This window comes from Molossus molossus, unplaced genomic scaffold (assembly GCF_014108415.1).
Source record: "Molossus molossus isolate mMolMol1 unplaced genomic scaffold, mMolMol1.p scaffold_m16_p_2, whole genome shotgun sequence".
NCBI lineage: Eukaryota > Metazoa > Chordata > Mammalia > Chiroptera > Molossidae > Molossus > Molossus molossus.
In genome coordinates this window covers 13,604,852-13,626,666 of record NW_023425355.1, presented here as the reverse complement: position 1 = coordinate 13,626,666, position 21,815 = coordinate 13,604,852, and the positions used below count along the sequence as shown (strand labels likewise).

The following is a 21,815-nucleotide window of genomic DNA, read 5'->3' as shown; positions in this document are numbered from 1 at the left end:
AAAGGGAACCCTGTGTACTTTTGGTGGAAATGCAGATTGGTGCAACCACTACGGAAAACAGTATGGAGGTTCCTCGAAAATTAAAAATAGAGCAACCATATGATCCAGCAATTTCACTTCTGGATATTTATCTGAACAAAACAAAAACACCAATTCCAAAAGATACATGCACCCTTATGTTCATTGCAGCATTATTTTCAATAGCTAAGATATGGCAACAAACTAAGTGTCCACCAATGGGTGAATAAATGAATAAAGAAAATGTGTGTACATACATACAATGGAATATTACTCAGCCATGAAAAATAAAATTTCATTATTTGCAACAACATGGATGGACCTGAGGGTGTTATACTGAGTGAAATTAGACAGAGAAAGATGATACCATCTGATTTCACTTACATGTAGAATCTAAAAAACAAAACTAGGAAACAAACAAAATCGGACTTACAGATATTGAGAATAGATTGGTGGTTGGCAGAGGGGAATGGGTGAAACCGATGAATGGTATCAAGAAGTACAAGCTTCCAGTTTTAAAATAAATACGCCATGGGGATATAACTTACAGCATGGTCACTATAGTCAGTAATATTGTAATAACTTTGATGACAGAGGATAACTGGACTGACTTATTGTGATTGTTACACAGTGTGTACAGATGTCAAATCATGATGTTGTATACCGGAAACCAATACAATATTGTATGTCAATTACATTTCAGTTAAAGATTGAGGAGTTAGTCTAAAGGAAATCGAAAATCCTCAATGGTCCTGATTTTGCATGCGTGTGGGGAAAAAAGTCACCTGTCCTGTATACATGTTTGATAATGTATGTGACCTTATTTTAAGCAAAATGGCTAAGATTATTTTTCTTCTAAAGACGTCTTCAGCCCTGGCTGGTTTGGCTCAGCAGTTAGAGCGGTGGCCTGCGGTCCAGAGAGACCCAGGTTCGGTTTCCGATAAGGGCACGTACCTCGGTTGCAGTTTGTCCCCGGCCCTGGTTGGGTCGTGTGGGTGGCAACCACTCGATGTATCCCTTTCACGTCGATGTTTCTCTCTCTCTCTCCCTCTCACTCTATCTGAACAAAAAAATGGAAAAATGTCCTCGGGTAAGGGTAGAAAAAAAAAAGTAAAATGTAAAGACCTGTCCAGCTCCAGCTTTCTCACTTTTTTTCATGATAAAATTATGTCACTGATCTTTACTATAGTTTAGTCAATTTATAAATATAAAACCTGCAATATATACAAATTGACTAGCTTTGGTGTTTTAGTCTCAATCATATGGCTTACACCCAGAATGTTGACTGAAGGAGACAAGTTTGAATTTACTATTTATATTTTTGCCTTTTTCTAGATCAAAGAAGTTTCTGTTTATTTTTAAATTTGTATGCTTTCTTCCTATAACATGCACTATTTAAAAAGTCCTAGATAATAGTTATAATACAGCTAAGCCTTGATATAGTATATAACAAGATTTAGAAATACATTGAGATAGAAACTGACATTTTTTCATTCACTTGCTTTTATTAATTAAAGTTTGGCTTTTTTGTTGTTGTTAATACTCACCCTAGGATATTTTTTCCATTGACTTTTTTAGAGAGAGCAGAAGAGGAGGAAGGGGAGAGAGAGACAGAGAAACTGAGAGACAGAGAGACAGACATCGATGTGAGACAGAGACATCGATTGTTTGCCTCCTGTGTACGCCCCAACTGGGGCCGGGGATGGAACCTGCAGCCAAGGTATATGCCCTTGACTGGGGATCGAACCCACAACCCTTTGGTCTGTGGGCCAGTGCTCTAACCATTGAGAAACACCAGCCAGGGCAAAGTTTGGCTTCTTTTTTTCCCCTCCCCCTTTTCTTATGCTTTGTGCTGTTCATGAACTTTAAGGAGTAATTTGTAATTTGGACATTAAAAGTCTGTAATGGTGTATTTTCCTGCTGCTGCCCTAATTGAGTCATTTATGTCACAACTAGTCATATTTGTTCTACTCTTGGTGATTAGCTTGCCTGTCTTCTGAAACAGAACTAGTTTGATAATATCACAGAAAGCTTTTAACAACCCTTCCTGTTCTCGTTTTTTTTTTTTTTTTCTGTTTCAAGTCAGAAATAAGAAAAAGAGAATTTGCCATGTGTTTATTTTATGTACCCAAACCTGTTCTATGCTCATTTATTTTCTTCTTTGGAAATTCCCTGATTATAGGCATATTTCTTAGCTTATAATGTTACAAAATTGTTCTCCCTAACTACTTTTGTTTCTAAATCTCTTTGAGTTTTTTTTTAATTTTTTCTTTAACATTTTGAATAAAGAATATCCTTAACACAGTAGAACAGGTTTTCAAAATTTCCATAATTATTTCTTCACAGAAAAATTTCATTATTTCTTAGTTCAAGCACCAGAAACTGAAAATACTGAATATTCTTGGTGTAAGAACCCACCTTTTGAGGGAGGAGTATATAGATTTTGACATTACTCATATTTGAAAAAAATTCTTCAGAAGAATTTGTCTCTATTAGGATTATTCAGAGAAGATTTTTACTATTTTGTCTGAATCATCTTGTTTTCTATATCTAGGTTAGCTGTGCTGTGGATTTATCATACTTCTACTCTCTGGTATTTATACTTGTTACAGTGTTGAGCTGTTATAATCATTCATGTGGTCATTGTTTTGTAGAAATGAAAAAGTAAAAATGTATTCAGGAAAAATAAATTCTTAATATGGTTTAAATTTGACTTTTTTTAATCATTAAGTAATTTTTATTGACACTTATTTTCCCTTAAAATAATTACTTACGTAGACAGATACATCTAGACTTGGGTTCCATTGTATAAATGACAGGCATAGAATCAGCATTGCCAGCTGAGTGGAAGCACATTCCTTCACTTACCCTAAAAATTGAGGTTGTAACGATGAAATCATGAACTCATTGTTCTTCCTGTTGGAACAGTCACTTGAAGATAAATGTTGGCAACCACTGTAACTAATGCAGTTATACCTGAATAAATCAAACATAATCAAAATATATACCAATGAGACTTTGTGACTTGTACCCATTCCTCACAGGTAATAAAATGAAATTTATAGAGAGTAAATGATGTGAATTTGGGTGATTTATAGTTCAGTTGTTTAACAACAAAATGCATTTTAAAGATATATTATTCATGAACAAATTAGGTTGCTTGTTAGACATACTTATTAAAAAATTATGGCTTTTAGGGAAAAGATGGGAATTCCTTAGTAAAAATTGAAGTCTTTATTTTTAAATACTGAGTTCGGTTCATGCCTAAATCTAGTAAAGTCTATTATTCATAAGCCATAGGAATCTATATGTAAATATTAATATTTTTCTTTTAAAGATACTAATTTCAAAGGTAGTTCACACCACTTAAATATGAAATGAGGAATTAAATTTTCGTAGGTATTTTGCTCTTTTCTAATGATGATTCTATGTTATACACTAAGTACTTTACTTGTTCACTAATTCTGATACTCAGTTTATCTTTATCGCTGTTCAGTATCTACTAAATCCATCCATTCTTGAATTAGCACGAGCTTTTACTTTCTTCCCATTGAGAATAGAGTAGAAATGATACTGCATATTACATTTCATTCAGTTAATGTGTTGCATTCAGTGAAGTATAATACATAAACTTCATTTGGTAGTCTTTGTTAAAAGGCATCGTGTAATATGATAGAATATACAGGTGTGGGTGAAAGTAGGTCTACAGTTTTATGCAAATAAATAAAACAATAATTAATAAATAATAATACAAGAATAAACTATTTCATGTACTCACAACTGTAAACCTACTTTCGCCCACCCCAGTATCATTCAGTATTTTCCGTTTTTCAACAATTTAAATTTTTATCTTTACAAATTGCACATTTTAGACTTTTATTTTTTTATCCTATGCTATGCAAATGCTGCACTGGAGTCTTACGTATGTGGACAATAATATCATTAAGATATTAAAATCTTTCAGTTCACTTTCACTTTTTAGTCTCTTTAATGAGTTTTCATGGATGTGGCATTGCTTTAGATTTGGCTGGATTTAGAATTCGTAAGTCCATAAGCGTATAACTGAAGTTTACCTTCATGTGGCATGGGGATGATATACACGAAAGGTACTTGCACATTGAATTAAAACGATTCATTATAAAGACACACTGTCGTGTAGTAGTTGAGCTTAGGCCAGGTTCAAATCCCAGCTCGTTTACATACTACCTGATTGATTTTAGGCACTTTTCCTAATCTCTCTGCCTCACCTTCTCTATCTAAAAAACAGGAATAATGATAGTACCTACCTCAGGATTATTATTAGGATCAAATTCATGTGAACAGTATATGTCATTTTTAAGTGTTCAATAAATATTAGTTTTTACCTTATAAACTTATTTTTAATTTTTTTATTTATTGATTTTATTTATTTACTTTTAAATTGAGTTTTAGAGAGAGAGGAAGGAAGAGGGAGAGAGAGAGAGAAACATCGATGAGAGAGAAACATTGCCTGGCTGCCTCCTGTACAGCCCCTACTAGGAATCCAGCCTACAACCCAGGCACGTGCCCTGACTGGGAATCAAACCTGACTTTTTGGTGCACAGGTTGACCCTCAACCACTGAACCACACCGGCCTAGCTATTTATTGATTTTAGGGAGAGAAAGGAAGGGTTTGGGGGAAGAGAGAGAAATATCGATTTGTTGTTCCACTTATTTATGCCATTTATTGGTTGATTCTTTTTTTTTTTTTTTTTTTTTTTTTTTTTATCCTCACCCGAGGACATTTTTCCCATTTTTTGTACAGATAGAGTGGGAGGGAGAGAGAGGAAGGGAGAGAGAGAGAGAAACATCGATGTGAAGGGACACATCGAGTGGCTGCCACCCGCACGACCAACCAGGGCCGGGGACAAACTGCAACCGAGGTACGTGCCCTTAGCGGGAACCGAACCCGGGTCTCTCCGGACCGCAGGCAGACGCTCCAACCGCTGAGCCAAACCGGCCAGGGCTATTGGTTGATTCTTGTATGTGCCTTGGCGGAGGATCAAACCCACAACCTTGACTTATCAGGATTATGATTTAACCAACTTTGCTTTGACCAGGGCTAGTTTTCACTTTAAAATAATCACCACAGTTGAAGAAAACTCTAGGAGCCATAGAGGTGTTGTCCAAAACATGGATGGATAGATGCCCCGAGCCAGTGATGATCCCTCATTTTTTTCAGAATAATTTCCTGCTCCAAAAACAGACTTCTCATCTGCATATGGACCAGAAATGCCCAGCAGAAATGCTTTCTAAGAAAAACCAGAAATGCCATTTGTTCAAAATAAAAATATTTTAGGTGATTTTTTTTAAATGAGTTCTTATTACAGTGTAATTTAGGTTGACTAGGAAAGGTTTGAGAGCCAGTTAGAAACACCCCTTTGCATGTAAACACCTGCCAATGATATATAATCTATTTAGCACCCTATAGTGTGCTGTAGTCTCCCCAAATATATTCTTCAGATAGCTGAAATGTATTCTTTTAGGGTTGAAAGTTTTATTTTTTTTTAAAAATAAGTATTTTTCTAGCATGTCTCACACATTTCCTTGCCATTCTATATTGATTATATGGAACATATTTTAACCTTTTTCTTATAACTTAGGTATATTGTGAACATTATTTATTATATAGCATTGTAATCCAGTGATGCCCTTGAGGCCTACTGAGGTGTGGAGGCCTATTTGTTCTTATGCTAAATGACCCTATATGATCATGCTTTTATCATTTCTTGCATCTACATTTTATATGTCTTCCTCCAGCTGTTCTTATGCAGCTGTCAGGATGTTTTTTCTGGCAGCACTTTCCATTGAACTCCCTCCCCCCTTGTTTGCTGTTTATTATCTGCACAGGGCCAGAAAACCGGACAGCCAAACTTGTGGAAATTGCATGTAATACTAACATAACAAAGTTCTGAGCTTGTGGTTGTTAGTCTGTGGGCATTATAACATTTACCTCAAGTGCTGAAAAGCCCTTTTTAGGGGTTTAGGGGTATACCTCCTGGTTCTTGGTTGTAGGTAGGAGACCTCTGAATAAGTAAGATGTTACTCTAATTGCAATATATACAAAAGTCAGTATTGGTTAAGTTGATATTTTGATACACGGATAACAAATCATTGCTATCAATTGATGTAGGGCTTTCCTAAGCAACCCTAAGTTAGCTTAGTTATTTTTCTTTTTAAAAATAGTAACGTTATATATATTTAGAAATCTGTAAATCAATTTAAGTTCCCCTCCCCTCAGCTTATGTGACTCAACTTACTGAAGTTTTTAAATATTTGAAATTTATTTATTGTGTTTTCCAAAGCTGAACAAGTCATATTTTTCACATACCTAGTCATCTTTTAGAACAAACCTGACATCTGTATTTTCTACTCATCTTTTCTTATATCCTAAATGAGTCTTTTAATATAATTTTTAATTAGCAAAACATTATCTTTGCAACCCTTCTGTTTCATATTTAGGGTCACACACTTATTCACATTTTAGGCAGTTTGAAATCTTTTTTTTTTTGTAAAGAATAATCTGCCAGCCCAGCCAGCGTGGCTCAGTGGATTGAGCATCGTCCCATGGACTGAGAGGTCCTGGTTCGATTCCCAGTCAGGGCACATACTCAGATTGTGGTCTCAATCCCCAGTAGGGGTGTTCAGGAGGCAGCTGATCGATGTTTCTCTCTCACATCAGCATTTCTCCCTATCCCTGTCTCTCTAAAAAGTGAATTAAAACATTTAAAAATAAATAATAATTCATTAGTAACAGTTGTCTTATTCTGGGATTTGAATTTACAGGATGGTATTTGTTTCTGATATGATTATATATTTGTGATTATATAATGTAAATATATATATGTATAAAATAATGAATAATCAAGAAGATTATGGCCCTGGCTGGTGTGTTCAGTGGTTAGAGCATGGGCCTGTGCACTGAAGGGTCACAGGTTTGATTCTCTCACATCAATATTTCTCTCTCTCTCATTTTCCCTTCCTCCCTCCCTCCCTTCCACTGTCTGAATAAAAAAGCCATTGAAAAAATAATCTTGGGTGAGGATTAACAACAACAACAAAAAGAATATTATGTACGTATTGGTTTATATAATCTTTTCTGGTTTTATGACCCTATAAAGAAAATGTTATATGCCTTTCATAAAAATCAGTTTAGATAATGATTTGAAACAATCATTGGTGCCTGTTTTATTTGTTTTTTTGAAAACCTGACTGTATAAATTATTTTTATTAGTAGCATCACTACACACGGATTTGATTTAACAAGTAAAGTCATTTTTTCCTCGTGATCTCAAGTTGACATTCAAAGGTGTTTTTCATTAAATTCTATTGAGAAAGTACAAGCTGACTCTGGAGTTACTCTGAAATTTTTCATGGGTGGATTCAAAATCAAATTGTGTGCCCACAGGTCATCAAACTCAGTTTCTTACTTGGTACCATAAAAAAAAATGTTTCTGAACTTTTGTATCTTATTGACACAGTCATATAGTCTTCTAGGGCATTGGTTCTCAACCTTCCTAATGCCCTGACCATTTAATACAGTTCCTCATGTTGTGGTGACCCCCAACCATAAAATTATTTTTGTTGCTACTTCATAACTGTAATTTTGCTACTGTTATGAATCGCCATCAGAAATATGTGTTTTCCGATGGTCTTAAGCGACCCCTGTGAAAGGGTCGTTTGACCCCCAAAGGAGTTGCAACCCACAGATTGAGAACCGCTATTCTAGGGACTATATTACATAAGTTACAGTTCGCCTTTATGCCTAGATGAAAGACAAATTAAAAGCCACATTGATTCCTATATATGTAAATTATGTATTCCTATTTAGATTGCATGATGAAATTCATTTGCTGCTTAGCCCATACATAAAGTTTCTTGAAATGCGTTTGGAACAATTGATGCTTACTTGTATAGTGTGAACGACTGCTCTGTGTGATAATCTCAGAAGCTTGAGGAATAGATTTCCTACCTTTTTCAGCGAGCATTTACTTCGCGTTTACATTCCCATTTGTAATGCCATCGGCTTTTGGTTTAAAATCCATCATCATTGAAAGGCGCATGGCTGATGAGTAAGGAATTAGATTCATAAAATTTGAGAACCAGAAAGAGGTCTTGTAGACAAACTTACTTCCACCTCTTTCATTTAATCATGAGCATGCTGAGGCCGGAGACATAAACTGACTTGGCCAAGTAGATGCAGAGAGCAAAAGTCATACCGGATCTGCATGACCATCCTCTACTATATCACTCTGCCATGCCACTGTACATTAGACTTGTCACTTTGGAATGTGCTCATTGATGTACAGAATCTAAGTAGAAATCCCACTTCTCTTGTGTTTAAAAAAATACAACTTGTAAGAGAGCAGTAGCCGATGATATGACAGGTCAGTGTTCCAAACCCAGTTTTAGCGAACTGAAAGTGTGTTCTTATTTCAAGCTTGGTGATGAGGACGTCGCCTTCTGGACGTCAGCTGCTCTTTGTTTCAGTGGAGCTGTTTGTGACCGGCCCTCCATTCACCAAAGTTTTTTCTAGTACTACCCTTCTGGATTAAAGTTTATTTATTTAACACAAGGTTTCTTTAATGCCGACACTAACCTAAGTATACTGCCGACAGAGGAATTGTGATAGAAAAAACACAGTTTGTTATCTTTTAGCCCATTGAGCCTTTAAGTAGTTGCTAACTGAATTAAAAGGAACATCGTTTATAAACAGTGGAGTCGGGGTTTAAAATATTTTCTTTGAGTCCGTTATAGTTTCACATGATGCTAAGAGCTAACATTTCCACTTTTATTACATCTTCAAAATCTTAGTGATAGATGTTAATTGGTACTAATGAATGTAATACTTCTAGGAAAACTCTTGCCCCATGTCATCTAACTTGTGGCTATTTTTAACATTTATCGAGCAGGTTAATCCTGTGGAGAAGAATTAAAGTTACAGGATATAAAGAAGCATTTTTGTACAGAGTTAAACTTTAGTAGAAATGTGATGTTCTATAAATTTGTTTTTGTGATTACCTTAATGCCTTAGGCCTTCAGACTTTCTCATATATCCCTTGAACATGTAGAAGTTAACATATACAGTTTTTCATCATATTCAAATAATGACCAAGAATGTAGTTTCTAACTTTATAAAAATTGCTATATAACAGTAAAATTATAACATCACATTAAAAAATGTATTCAATTGAATTAAGTACCAGAGGTATTTGATACCCACTATCACCCATTTAAAATAAATACATAGAAATTGCCCAGTAGGTGTGGTTCAGGGTTGAGCGTCGACCCATCCACTAAAAAAAATACATGGATATAGAATTATTTTTAAAATATTCTTGGACAATAAGCTTCTGGATTCAACAATACAATTCTTTGTATAAACATAATCCAACTATAATGATTAAATTGTAATTTTGATAAAGGATTATTAAACAAAAATTTATTGAAATGCATTGCTTAATAAAGTGGAAGGAGGCTGGACACTGACTTCCTTATAGCTGTTGTACCTAGTGAAAAGTCCTCTTGTATCTTTGTATACATCCTCATTTGATGACCACTGGTGCCTTATATGAAAGGCTGCACCTTGCCCTGACCAGTCTGGCTCAGCAGTTAGAGCGTCGGCCTGTGGACCAGAGAGGCCCAGGTTCAGTTCCCGAAAAGGGCACGTACCTCCGTTGCAGTTTGTTCCCGGCCCTGGTTGGGGTTGTGTGGGTGGCAGCCACTCCAGTCTCTCATATTGATGTTTTTTTCTCTCCCTCCCTCTCTCCCTCCTGCTCTATCTGAAGATAAATGCAAAAATGTCCTCAGGTGAGGATTAAAAAAAGAAAAGAAAGACTGCACCTTGGACAGGAGATGATTACAATTACCCAATTTTGTGACTAACAGCAGACACTCAAGAGGCAGCCCAGGTGGGCTGAAATTCCAGCTCTGAGTCCCAGCTCTTCTTTTTACTAATTGCATGACTTTGGGGAATCTGCTGAACTCCACTATTCCTCTATATTCTTTCCCGTAAAATGAGGATAACAGTTGGCCTTTGCATGGATGAAATGAATAATACTTCTAACATGCTTAGGATAGCGTCCGACAAATGCTGGTTAGCTGTCCAGTCGATTCTAGATAATCTTTTAAATTTTCAGAATTTTATAGGTAAATCCTAAAAGTGTCTGAACATTTCTCAGGCAGAGTTAAATAATTTGAGCATTATCTATTACTACTTACCTCTATCCTGGTCGATTAGATAATTTCCTACATTTCATATAAGAAAGTAGTAAAATTTCTCCATGTATATGCGTAAACATATTTATGGGCATAGGTATATCTGTTTAAGCCTACGAATACTTAATATCTGCCTACGACAGGAAAGCAAATTCTATTTAGGTTCAAATACTTATTGAACACCACTGTAAGTGACAGTTATATCTGACAAGAGAAAAATCTACTCTAAAACTTGCCCTTACAAAGGCTTACAAGAGGTATGAAGATTAATGAACCAATTTTGAAAATCTGAATTAAAAAAAAAATAACAATCATCTTTCTGATTTGAAAAGAAGTAGAAAATCCTGAGTAACCTATACAAGGAAGTGACATAGGCAACAGGAAAAGTGGGCTGTGGAGGAGAAATAATAGGCATTTATCTCCAATTTGTAGATCAGTTAATAATGTAGCATAAAGGTGAAGTCAAGCTATAGACATTAGAATTGAGGTTATGAATTTTTTTTTTTAAGAATTGCTATAAAAATTCAATACAAGGTAGTCATCTGACTTCACTACTAGGAATTTCTGCTACCACTCTCTGAACTGAATACTGTTATATTGTTAGGAAACGTAAAAGATATAATTGCCCCAGTGTATTTCTTTAATGTATTCTGATTTACAGAATCAGTAGTTTACCATTAAGTGTTTTTCAAAATATATCTTCTTATTTATATTCATGTGTATCTCCTTTTCCCTAGTACTCATATATTGAGTAGGAAAAAACTGGAAAATTGAGCACTTTGACATGAACATTGGTATTTTTATGAGACTGGGGAGTGAGGAGACAGGACAGTTTCTCTTGTGTGTTATATCAGGTATTTCTGCCTTTGCAGTTCTATACTGTTTAATTCAGCAATTATCTGGAGAGTTTAAACCCCCCATCAAAGTTATATAACGTTTAAAAAGTTTAAGTTAATTAGGAATAATTTTGTTGTGAAGATTATTATACCTTTTGAAATAATTAGTATCATGCATCACCATATCTGAAAACCAAGGGGAATCATTGTTAAGTTTGTGTAAAAACAGTGCTTAAATAAGGTAGATCTTCTATTGTGTCCTATATAAAATAAGAACCTTCTTAAAATATCACTCACTTTGGTGGATCTGGAAAAATCAATACTACAAAATTTGATTTTAGCATACATGGTTCTTAACAGTCCCCCAGTTTTGCTTACATATATATATATATATATATATATATATATATATATATATATATGATAGTAGAATGTGGAATGGATTTTAACAACAAGATTCTGATTCTGATGTTGGCGCTCATGATAAACTTTGAACTGTCTTCCTGGTGTTTAAAGAAAAATGTCTACCAGTCTGAAATGAACTTTTAGAAAAGAAGTGGGTATATTTTTCTACTGGTGTGTTGGGGAAGGGGTTTCTCAGTATATACTGTTCTCTAATATATTCTTTCTGCCCTTATTTTTTCTCTCACAAGCCCTTTCCAGGACCACAAGAATTTCTCCCATGTAGGGATCCCCTAGCCCTTTCTTTCAGTACATAGAACTTTTCATTCTTCTTTTACAAAACTGTGTGTAGGCCTTTAGGAATTCTAAATGCATTAGGCTACAGTATTTCACTTCTGTGAAGGGCTATTTTTGGTACATGATATTCTCTAACCCAAACATTCTCTGAGGTCCAAGCCCCATGATTTTATAAATGCAAAAGGAAGTGACTTGGAATTTTTGAAAATAGTGTAGACTCTTTTAACGTGTGCTGTTTTATGAACTTCTCAAGTACAGGTGATTCAAACTAAGGCAACAGTGTTTCCTCCAAAAGTTTCTTAGAGAACCCTACAATGAATAGATGATTTGTTGTTAACTTAGTAAAGTTTGTATAAATGGGTTCCTCTGTCTGACAAATATGAAGTGTTCTCTAGGTAAATAAATACTGCACTTTCCTTCTTTTTTACACAATTATTTTGCTTAGCAATCCTTTATCAGCCTTCTTTGGGACTGTTATGAAGATAACTTAAGCTCTTTCTATTAATAAATGCTTTCCTACTCTGTTGCTTTTACGAAATGAACCAGTAATTTCCGATTCTTCTTAGGCCTTGGTATGCTCTGTCATAGTTATTAGTTAACATACATTTTAGCTATTTATTTAACAAACACAGCATATTGTTGTGGTTCTTACATGTCCCCCTATCACAAGATTATAAACTCCTTGAAGTCGGGCCATAGCTTGCTCAGCTCTTTATTTCCCATGTAACCAGCTTACCGCCTGGAGGATGAGTACCCAGTGAAATTCGTGATAAGCAGGAATTCAAAATAGTATTATTTTTTTCAACAGATTTGGTTCATTTGACTTGTGCGTCTTCTAAAACAGCAAGAGAAGATTTAGAACCAGTTGTAGAGAAATTGTTTACTCCACATACCGAAATGGAAATAGGTAAGAAAAATAATCACAAGCAGTAGTCATGATGGAAAGGTAACGTAACCACTTTACTCCTCTTAAATTTCTCATAAAGGTTTCTGCAATCTGAACTGAAATGTAAAGTATTCAGCAACACTGCTTACATGTTTTATTAGGATGGTCAAGCACCTTCTTTTCCGAAAAATGGGAAAATATTCACTCTATAACGGTAAAGGAAACATACATTTCACACACAAAATATATGATTAAGTGCAAAAAATGTACATTTATATGTGTACAAACTCACATGCATAGGAAAGACTGCCAGGAAATCTCAATTTTGGTGGGATTAGGGACAATTTTTTCTTTTACAGGTGTACAAAGAGTATATATTCCTTAATCAGAAAAAGTTGTCATCATTTACTAAAAAAAACAAAAACAAAAACATTGGCTCAACTGAGAGAAGATTAAAATATTAATTGACAAGTGTAGTAATACTTCCTAACTATTGTCTTTTAAATGCATAGCATGGCCCTGGCCAGTTTGGCTCGTGGTTAGAGCATCGGTCTGTGGACCAGAGAGACCCGAGTTCGGTTTCTGCTAAGGGCACGTACCTCGGTTGCAATTTGCCCCCGGCCCCAGTTGGGGTCCTGTGGGTGGCAACCACTCGATGTGTCTCTCTCACATCGATGTTTCTCTCTCTCTCTCCCTCCCTCTCTCCCTCCCGCTCTATCTGAAGATAAATACAAAGAAAAATGTCCTCGAGTGAGGGTTAAAAAAATAGATAAATAAATAAATGCACAGCATGTTAGTGATCTGATAAGTTTTGGTTCTCAAAATAGATATGCACCATGCTACTTATTCACGGTGGAAAAAATGCTTTTCAACCACTGATTTTTAACCTTATCTCCCACATCATAGGATAGATCTTATAGTTGTGAATGGAACAAATTGTAGAGTGTTTTGTGTGTAAGTGATCAAAAAACAGCCTGGTGGATCTTCATTTATATGAAGTAAGGGCACTTTTCATTGTAAGATTTGCATGTCCACTTGAATCATGGCCAGTTTCCTCATTGATTCATATATCTTCATTTTCTTTGGATGTTACATTTGTTCAGAAAACCAGTATTTATTCCTACATATTCTTTTCTTTTAGTTCCTCTCCTGTGTGTCTTATTTGTTTTCTTAATGCAGAGATAGTGGTTCTCAACCTCCCTAACCCTTTAATACAGTTCCTCATGTTGTGGTGACCACCAACCATAAAATTATTTTTGTTGCTACTTCATAAGTGTAATTTTGCTACTGTTATGTCTTAGGCGACCCCTGTGAAAGGGTCATTCGACCCTCAAAGGGGTCGCGACCCACAGCTTGAGAACCACTGGTGTAGATGGTCATTTCTATTTACATAAGAAAGCAAACTGCTCTGTTCTCTGGAGCTAATAACAACATAAATTAACTTCTTTTTGAGCTGCCTAAATAAAATCCTACAATCTAAAAAATTACTTTAGTTTGGAATTTAATTTGTTTATATTTGCATTTTCTTCATTGGAAAGGCTCATATAAATGTTTAGGTTATTGTTAAACATTTGATTGCAAAGTTCTGGTGCATGATAATATCCCTAAACCTAATCTGGCCAGGGCCTAATTTGGAATCATAGTTTTATTCTTGGTTTTAATTACTTTCTTTATGAAAGCTCTGAGTTCCTTCTTTATTCTGAAATTTTTAATAATTTTTGTTTATTTTTATTGTGTGGTAGTCTCACATAATACACTAAATTTGAATCTTGTAGCATTGTTCTTCAGATTTTAAATGCATTTAATTTCCTTTTTTGAAAAACTCAAGTGAGGGAAATTATATGTTCATTACTTAGCATCCTCTAGCCATTTTAGATTTTTAAACATTAATCTTAATGTTGAAAGCGATCCCATTTTGAAATGATGTATTGTGTAGGACCTGAGTGAAATTCTTTAGTAAGAACTATGTGCTCAGAGGGGTCCTCAGGTGCACCCAGGCACTGAAAAGCTAGTTTTCACTGACATATAGGCCTTTTTATCATCAGGATGAGGTAGTGGTCATATTTTAATTAAAATGTCAGAACAAATACTGTTGGAGTTATTGAAAATGAATCACCAGATAAAGTGAGCAGTGGGCCATGGCAGGTCAAAGAGGCAAAGTCACCTGGAGAAGAGAACTCAATTCATTTTCCTGCCTAAATGAGGAAGAAGGAACTTTATGAGCAATATGAACTTTTAATACATTAAAGCACGTTCCTCTCTGTAGCAAAAGCCCTGATTTGTATAGATTGATGGCTTTTATTATTATGTTTTGATTATTGGACAATGACATGAAACTTTATGTTTTAGAGCATTGTACATATTTTGTTGTAAAATGTGTGCCAAAGGAATAACTTTATTTGAGTTTCTTTTTTTCCTTTTCTTTGGGTTCTCTGTTCTGTGTGGTGCTGTGCTTCATAAGCCTTTGTGAAAGTCAGCCTATTCACTGGACAAGGAAGTTTATTTATTGTAAAAAATAATGTTCTCTTCTCAAATACAGTACTTCTTTCCCATTGTATCTGAGAAATTCAGCTGGGTTGTGAAGATTTTCCATCTATTCCCTCTTACTTTTTTGCATCTGAGGCGTCAGCCGGGGCTCTTGATATATGCTCTGTCTTAAGAAGCAATAATACTTCCAGGAGCCCTACCTCCCAGTGTTCTTTAAGAACATCAGAGATCTCTCAACCCTTCCCCACTGCTGATCGAAAGACATTTCAAATGTTTTATGCTTAATGAACCTGATTCTGCAGGTGAGAATAGTAGGTGATTGTTCACGATTCAGATAGGCATTGGTTCTTCCTTCAAAACACTGAGTATAACCGTCCTAAGTGGTTTTCTTATTTTACCCGGGAAACTGAGATTTTTTAAAAATATGAACTGACGCAAGAATTTCATTAATTCTGTATCTTGAAATGTCTACAATGTGGTATCATCACTGCATCACCATCTTTCTCTTTTTGCTTCCATTGTGCATGACATGCGGAGTTACCTCATTCCATCCCATTCGTTTCCTATCTCAAAAAAGCAGCGCTTCCTAAAAACAGAAATTCCCCTTATAGGTGTTATATTTTTTATTAAATATATTGGGGTGACATTGGTTAGTAAGATTATATAGGTTTCCAGTGTATATTTCTTTGATGCATGATTGACATATTGCATTGTGTGCCCACCATCCAAAGTTAGATCACCTTTTGTCACCATATATTAGGCCCCTTTCACCCTTTACTACCCCCCCACTCCCCTTCCCTCTGGTAACCACCATACTGTTGTCTGTGTCTATGAGTTTTTGTTTGTGTGTTTTTCTTCTCTGTTCATTTGTTGCTTTCAGTTTTATATCCCACATATCAGTGAAATCATGTGGTTCTTAACTTTTTCTGAGTGACTTGTTTCGCTTAGCATGATATTTACAAGGTCCATGCATGTTGTCGCAAATGGCATTAGTTCATCTTTGCTTATGGCTGAGTAGTATTCCATTGTGTATTTGTACCCCATCTTCTTTAGCCAATCCTCTATCGAAGGGATGCTATTTTGAAGTTGATGGCTGGTAAGGGTGGTAGTAATTGTTGGGCTGCCAAGTCAAATGCCTTATCTTAATTCCTTTTTGTATTTGTGGTGTCCAGACTAGATCGAGGCTGTGACAGTCTCCTATTCTTGGTCTTATGCTACTCTGCTTTGTTACTAAAATAGCAACTCTCTCCCTAAACACAGCATGCATCTATACACCATTTAATGCTTTTATTTGGTGTGCCATTGTTATTTCATCTGCCTACCTTACTTTGTACTTACCCCAGTTTAATTGGCCCAAGTGCTTATTCTAAATTACCTATTACTGTTTAGTCCTTCACACTATCTAATTGAATAAAATGAGCTGTTACAGATAACCAATTCTGCTTTTGGCCAATTGATATATTCCTAGTCAAACCTCCACAACATGGATATATATATATATTTCTTTGACAATTGTGTGCTTCACCACTGCGTGTTATTTTTCCAGCTGTCTCGCTGCCTTCCAGCTGACCTCAAAGAAAGATGAAGCAATTGTATGTCTCTTTGAGGGTTTCAAGGTCAAAGCCTGATAAAGCCCTTGTATCTGGAGCATTTATCTTCAGCCTGTGTCAACTTTCTATCTTCCTCATGGTCTCTTTGCAAAGCTTCAACCTCTATGAAATTTCTTTCCTATAACTTATTGGATTATTCATTTTCCCCAGCTTTTATTTAGTGAAAGCCCTCCTATGACCTGGACCTTTCATGAAATACAAGCTCTTTGTGTATGCCCAGAAACAGACTGGGCAATATTAAAGGACTTCTAGACCTTAGCCCACTTTTCTGCAGTGCTCCTGGAGTCTGATGGTAGAACTCCTAGGCGGTATGTTTAATTATCTTCCTGTAAGATTTAATGAAACTAAACTCACCAATAAATGTACTGAACCATATGGTTTCCGTTGTGGAATATGAGTTTCTTATGTCCCTTTATTTTGTTGATAAATAGGTTTTGCCACCTATTGTGTGCTTACCTGAAGTTAGTGATGCCTTAGACTCATAGATCTTAGTATTAGAAAGGGGTATATTGCCAGGCCAGTGTGTCTCAGTGGATTGAGCATTGTCCCATGTACCGAGAGGTCCCGGTTCAATTCCTGGTCAGGGCATATGCCCGGGGTTGCGGGGTTAATGTTTCTCTTTCATCCGTGTTTCTGTATCTCTCCCCCTCTCCCTTTCTCTCTATCTTAAAAAAATCAATAAAAATATATTTTCAAAAAAAAGAAAGGAGTGTCTTAAGGGATCACTTTTTCCATTCAGAGTTTCTTCATCCTAGCACACTAATAATTTTCAGGATGAACTAGAAAAATAGCATATGTGGTATTCTTTTATATTTTAAATTAAATACCATAAAATACAATTCATTCTGAATTGGAGAATCGGGAAGTCTTGTTAATTGAATACTGTAACTAGCTGAGAATTTTTTAATAGTGATCGCCAATTTAACAACAAGAGTTAATCAGCTAGATAATTATACCTTTAGCATTTCCTTTATGTTTCATAAGGTGCCTTGTAGTCTTGGGTAAGCTTCATACACATTCATTATTATCATTATGTAGAATTTGAATTTTTGTTCAGATTCAGACTAAAGAAAATGATGTAGTCAGTAAATGTTTTAACAGTAATGTTTTTGTTCTCAAAGAAGGAAAATTTAATTATAACATTTCTAAGGAAGAGAGACAAATAATTAGTAAGATAGCAAGGAATAGATGTTAGGTATTGAGGTAAATAAGGTTGGGCCTTTTTTTAAAAATATGTTTTTATTCTCATAGATACAGAGAACATTTTGTTGGTTGCCAGTTGGGAAGGGGGTTGGGGGAATGGGTGAAAAAGGTGAAGGGATTAAGAAGCACAAATTCATTGCTAGACTGACAAACCTCAAAGGGAAAGGGGTTGGGGGGGTGGGAAGAAATAAACCAAAGAACTTATATGCATAACCAATGGACACAGACAATAGTGTGGGAAAAGGTGGGAGGGGGGCGGGAGTGGGGAGGAGGGGGTCAATGGGGGAAAAATGTGGAACATCTGTAATACATTTTACATCCAACAATAAAGATGTGAAAAAAAAAGATAAAGAAAAAGAAAGAAAGATAGCTGTCTACCATCCAGTCCAGAAGCAGTAGCAGTGTTCAGCTCGGCTATGACTCGTGCATACCTCAAAGCCAAATATTAAGTTCATTTAGGTAACATTCATAAGTGTTATCAAGCTCATCATAGTAAAAGTAATATTAAATCAACATCTGTGACATCTTAAAAAAATAAAAATATGTTTTTATTGATTTTTTAGAGAGGAAGGGAAAGAGAGATGGAAACATCGATGTGAGAGAGAACATCTATTGGCTGCCTCCTGCACACCCCCTACTGGGGATCGAGCCCACATCCCCGGAATGTGCCCTGACAAGGAACCGAACCGGCGACCTCTCAGTCCATGGGATGACACTCAATCCACTGAGCTACACAGGCAAAGGTTGAGCCTTTTAATAAGTACATCATACTTTGATTGTACCTGAAAACAGGATTAAAATCACTTCAGAAATTATTCATTGAGCATCTGTTGTATGCTAGACCCTCTATGAGGGAACATAAAACAGAAGATTAAGGACTAAGTCTGTTTCATCTGTGTGTTCCCAGCTCCTAGCCCAGTCTCTAACACACATAATATAGATGCTTGCTGTTAAACGAGAATGTGTGCTAAAACAGTTTGCAGTCTCCAGCCTTATTTCTGTTGTTTGTGTGTTGGTTCCCACTAATTTTGTAATGCAGGAGGACAAAGTGTTAGTGAGTTAGAATATCAAAGTTTTAATCCTGTATATGCTGTTTTTAATGACAGCTTTATTGAGGTACAATTCACATACCATATAATTCACCCATTTAAAGTGTAAAATTTAGTGTATTTTAACATATTCACACAATTTGTTCAAACATCACCACAGTCGATTTTACTGTGTTTCCATCACCCCACAAAGAAACCCATACCCATTAGCAGTCATCCCCCACTTACCCATTCCCCACAGCCCTAGGTAACCACTAATCTACTTTCTGTCTCTATAGATTTGTCTATTCTGGACATCTCATAATTCTGTTATACTATTGAATTACTATATAATTTTTCAGGGTGATTTGTCCACGCGATACATAAGAAAAGCAATTTATGTTATCTTCTTCAGAGGCATAATCTAAGGATGAATGTAATCATAAGCCCTTTGATGCTGATGAGGAGAAATAATAAAAATCCAAAGGAACGCAGTTTGAAGTTAAATCTAAGTAACTTACTAATAATCAAATGAATGTTTAAAATCTAAGTTGTCTTAGGGTGAAAAGCCAATTGCTTGAAATATCATGCACATGTATTAGAGTATGTGGATGCAGATTTACTATTGTTTACATACAAAGCCCTGATTTATTAAAATATATAGTCATGGCTTTGTTAGTAATTGAGTACATATTGTAGTAATTGACAGGCATATTATGCTTTAGATGTAAGTAAAATTTATGTCTACATTTAGAAAATGAAGTTGAAAAGCCAAGACTTCTATGGGCTCTTTACTTCAATATGAGAGATTCTTCAGACGTCAGCAGGAACTCTTATCATGATTTACCATCCAACGTTTACATCTGCTCTGGCCCAGACTGTGGTTTAGGAAATGATAATGCCGTCAAACAGGTAAGGCTGTTGAGATTTTTACATCTCGTGGTAAGAAGTTGGTGTGGTAGGGAAAGTGAATGCTTTTTCCTCAGGGAGGTGGGAAAACAGACTGGAAAAGTATCTTGTTTAATACCATCTCTGCAATTTGTCCTTAGACTTTTTTCTATGAACAACTAAGCTACTTCAAATATATTTTGAATATAATATCAGCTATTTCCACATTCTTAAATATAATGATGACCTATAAGAGATCATTTATGAGTTCCACTGTGGGAATAAGAATACAAAATGCTACAGGCACATTCAGAAAAATGATTTTTTTTTTTTTATCTTCACCTGAGGACATTTTTGTTGTTGTTGTTGTTCAGATAGAGTGGGAGGGAGAGAGAGAAAGAGAAACATCGACGTGAAAGGGACACATCGAGTGGTTGCCACCTGCACAACCCAACCGGGAACAAACTGCAACCGAGGTACGTGCCCTTAGCGGGAACCGAACCCAGGTCTCTCTGGACTGCAGGCCGACGCTCTAACCGCTGAGCCATACTGGCCAGGGCCAGAAAAATGAATTTATAATATCAGTATTTGAAAGAAACATTCTATTTCATTTAAACTGTTGGTTTATCAGTGTATTATTTTGAAATGCACAGTTTTTTTTTTCCTCTGTTAACATGAGTCATTTAAAAAGGAGCGTACCTAGTAAGGCATACAACATTCAATTTTAAAATGGTCTTAAGGAATTTTCTTACCTTGGAAAAGAATATGTAACTTAGAGTTTTTCCCAGTTGGTGATTCCTTTAATGTTTTGACACAAACCTGTGTCCCCAGAGCTGCTATTCTAGTTGCTGAGTGGTACGTTAAATCAAGGTGGAACTTTGGGACAGTACTCCTGGGTGGGTCTGTGCAGGGGTCCAGGGCAGGCTCACACTAACTGTCAAAGGTAAACTCTGATTCCATGATGCTGAAGATTCATATGCATCGACAATTATACTTCTCTGCACTTGACAGAAAGTGAAGAGGAGAAAATATTTTTTTATTTAAAATTTTTTTTTCTTTATTGATTATAGACAGAGAGAAAGGGAGAGGGAGAGAGAGAAAGAAACCTCAATGAGAGAGAACATCAATCAACCACCTCTTGCATGCCCCCCCCCCCACCGGGATTTGGCCCACAACCTGGGCTTGTGCCCTGACCAGGAATCAAACCAATAACCTCTTGGTGCATGGGTCGATGCTCAACCACTGAACCACACTGCGCGGAGGAAAATGTCATTTATTTATTTATTTTTTATTTATTTTTTTTTTTCTTTATCAATTTTAGAGAGAAAGGAAGGGAAAGAGAGAGAGAGATAGAAATATTGATGAGAGAGAACATCGATCAGCCGCCTCCTGCATGCCCCCCACTGGGGATCTGGCCCACAACCTAGGCATGTGCCCTGACTTGGTGCATCAGTCAATGCTCAACCACTGAGCCACACCCGCTGGGTGAAAATATCATTTTTTAAAGCACAAGTCTAAACTTTTGAAAGACATAGTTGGCATATCTGTCAATTGAACCAATAAATGGATACTTTAGCATTGTTCTAAGACCACAGAAGCAAGTTTCTTTCCCACTAGTGACAAGGATCTTATAGGAGCAAATGGCCTCATTGAATCTTTCATTTTCATTCATAGCGGCAAGGCCATGACCCACACATTTACAGTTTTCTGCCAGAGCCTTTGTTTCTCATCTTCAGAGGCTAATGGTGATCCTGGATAATCATATTCAGCCAGTGATTACAAAAGCAGGAAGTCACAACTCTCATCCATCATTCATTCTATTAGTTTAATAGGAATCCTAAATAGTTCAAGATCTCCATTTATGGCTTAAAATGACCAAGTCATTTTTGCTTTGATGTTTCAATTTTTTCCAAGCAGAAATTGC

The 21,815-nt window shown here is 35.9% G+C and overlaps 1 protein-coding gene across 8 annotated transcripts in view; it reads left to right on the top strand.

Annotated features, from left to right (window-relative positions):
• The window catches only part of CHM (CHM Rab escort protein), a 166,312-nt gene that overhangs the window by 134,986 nt on the left and 9,511 nt on the right, over nucleotides 1-21,815 (top strand). For all 8 annotated transcript variants that reach the window (XR_004960572.1, XM_036270815.1, XM_036270813.1 and 5 more), the window contains exons 13-14: nucleotides 12,598-12,696; nucleotides 19,758-19,915. Coding sequence is in view for 7 of the 8 variants with exons in the window: in XM_036270815.1 (XP_036126708.1) it covers nucleotides 12,598-12,696; nucleotides 19,758-19,915 (257 nt within the window). In the remaining variant the exon portion in view is untranslated. The remainder of the gene's footprint in view (nucleotides 1-12,597; nucleotides 12,697-19,757; nucleotides 19,916-21,815) is intronic.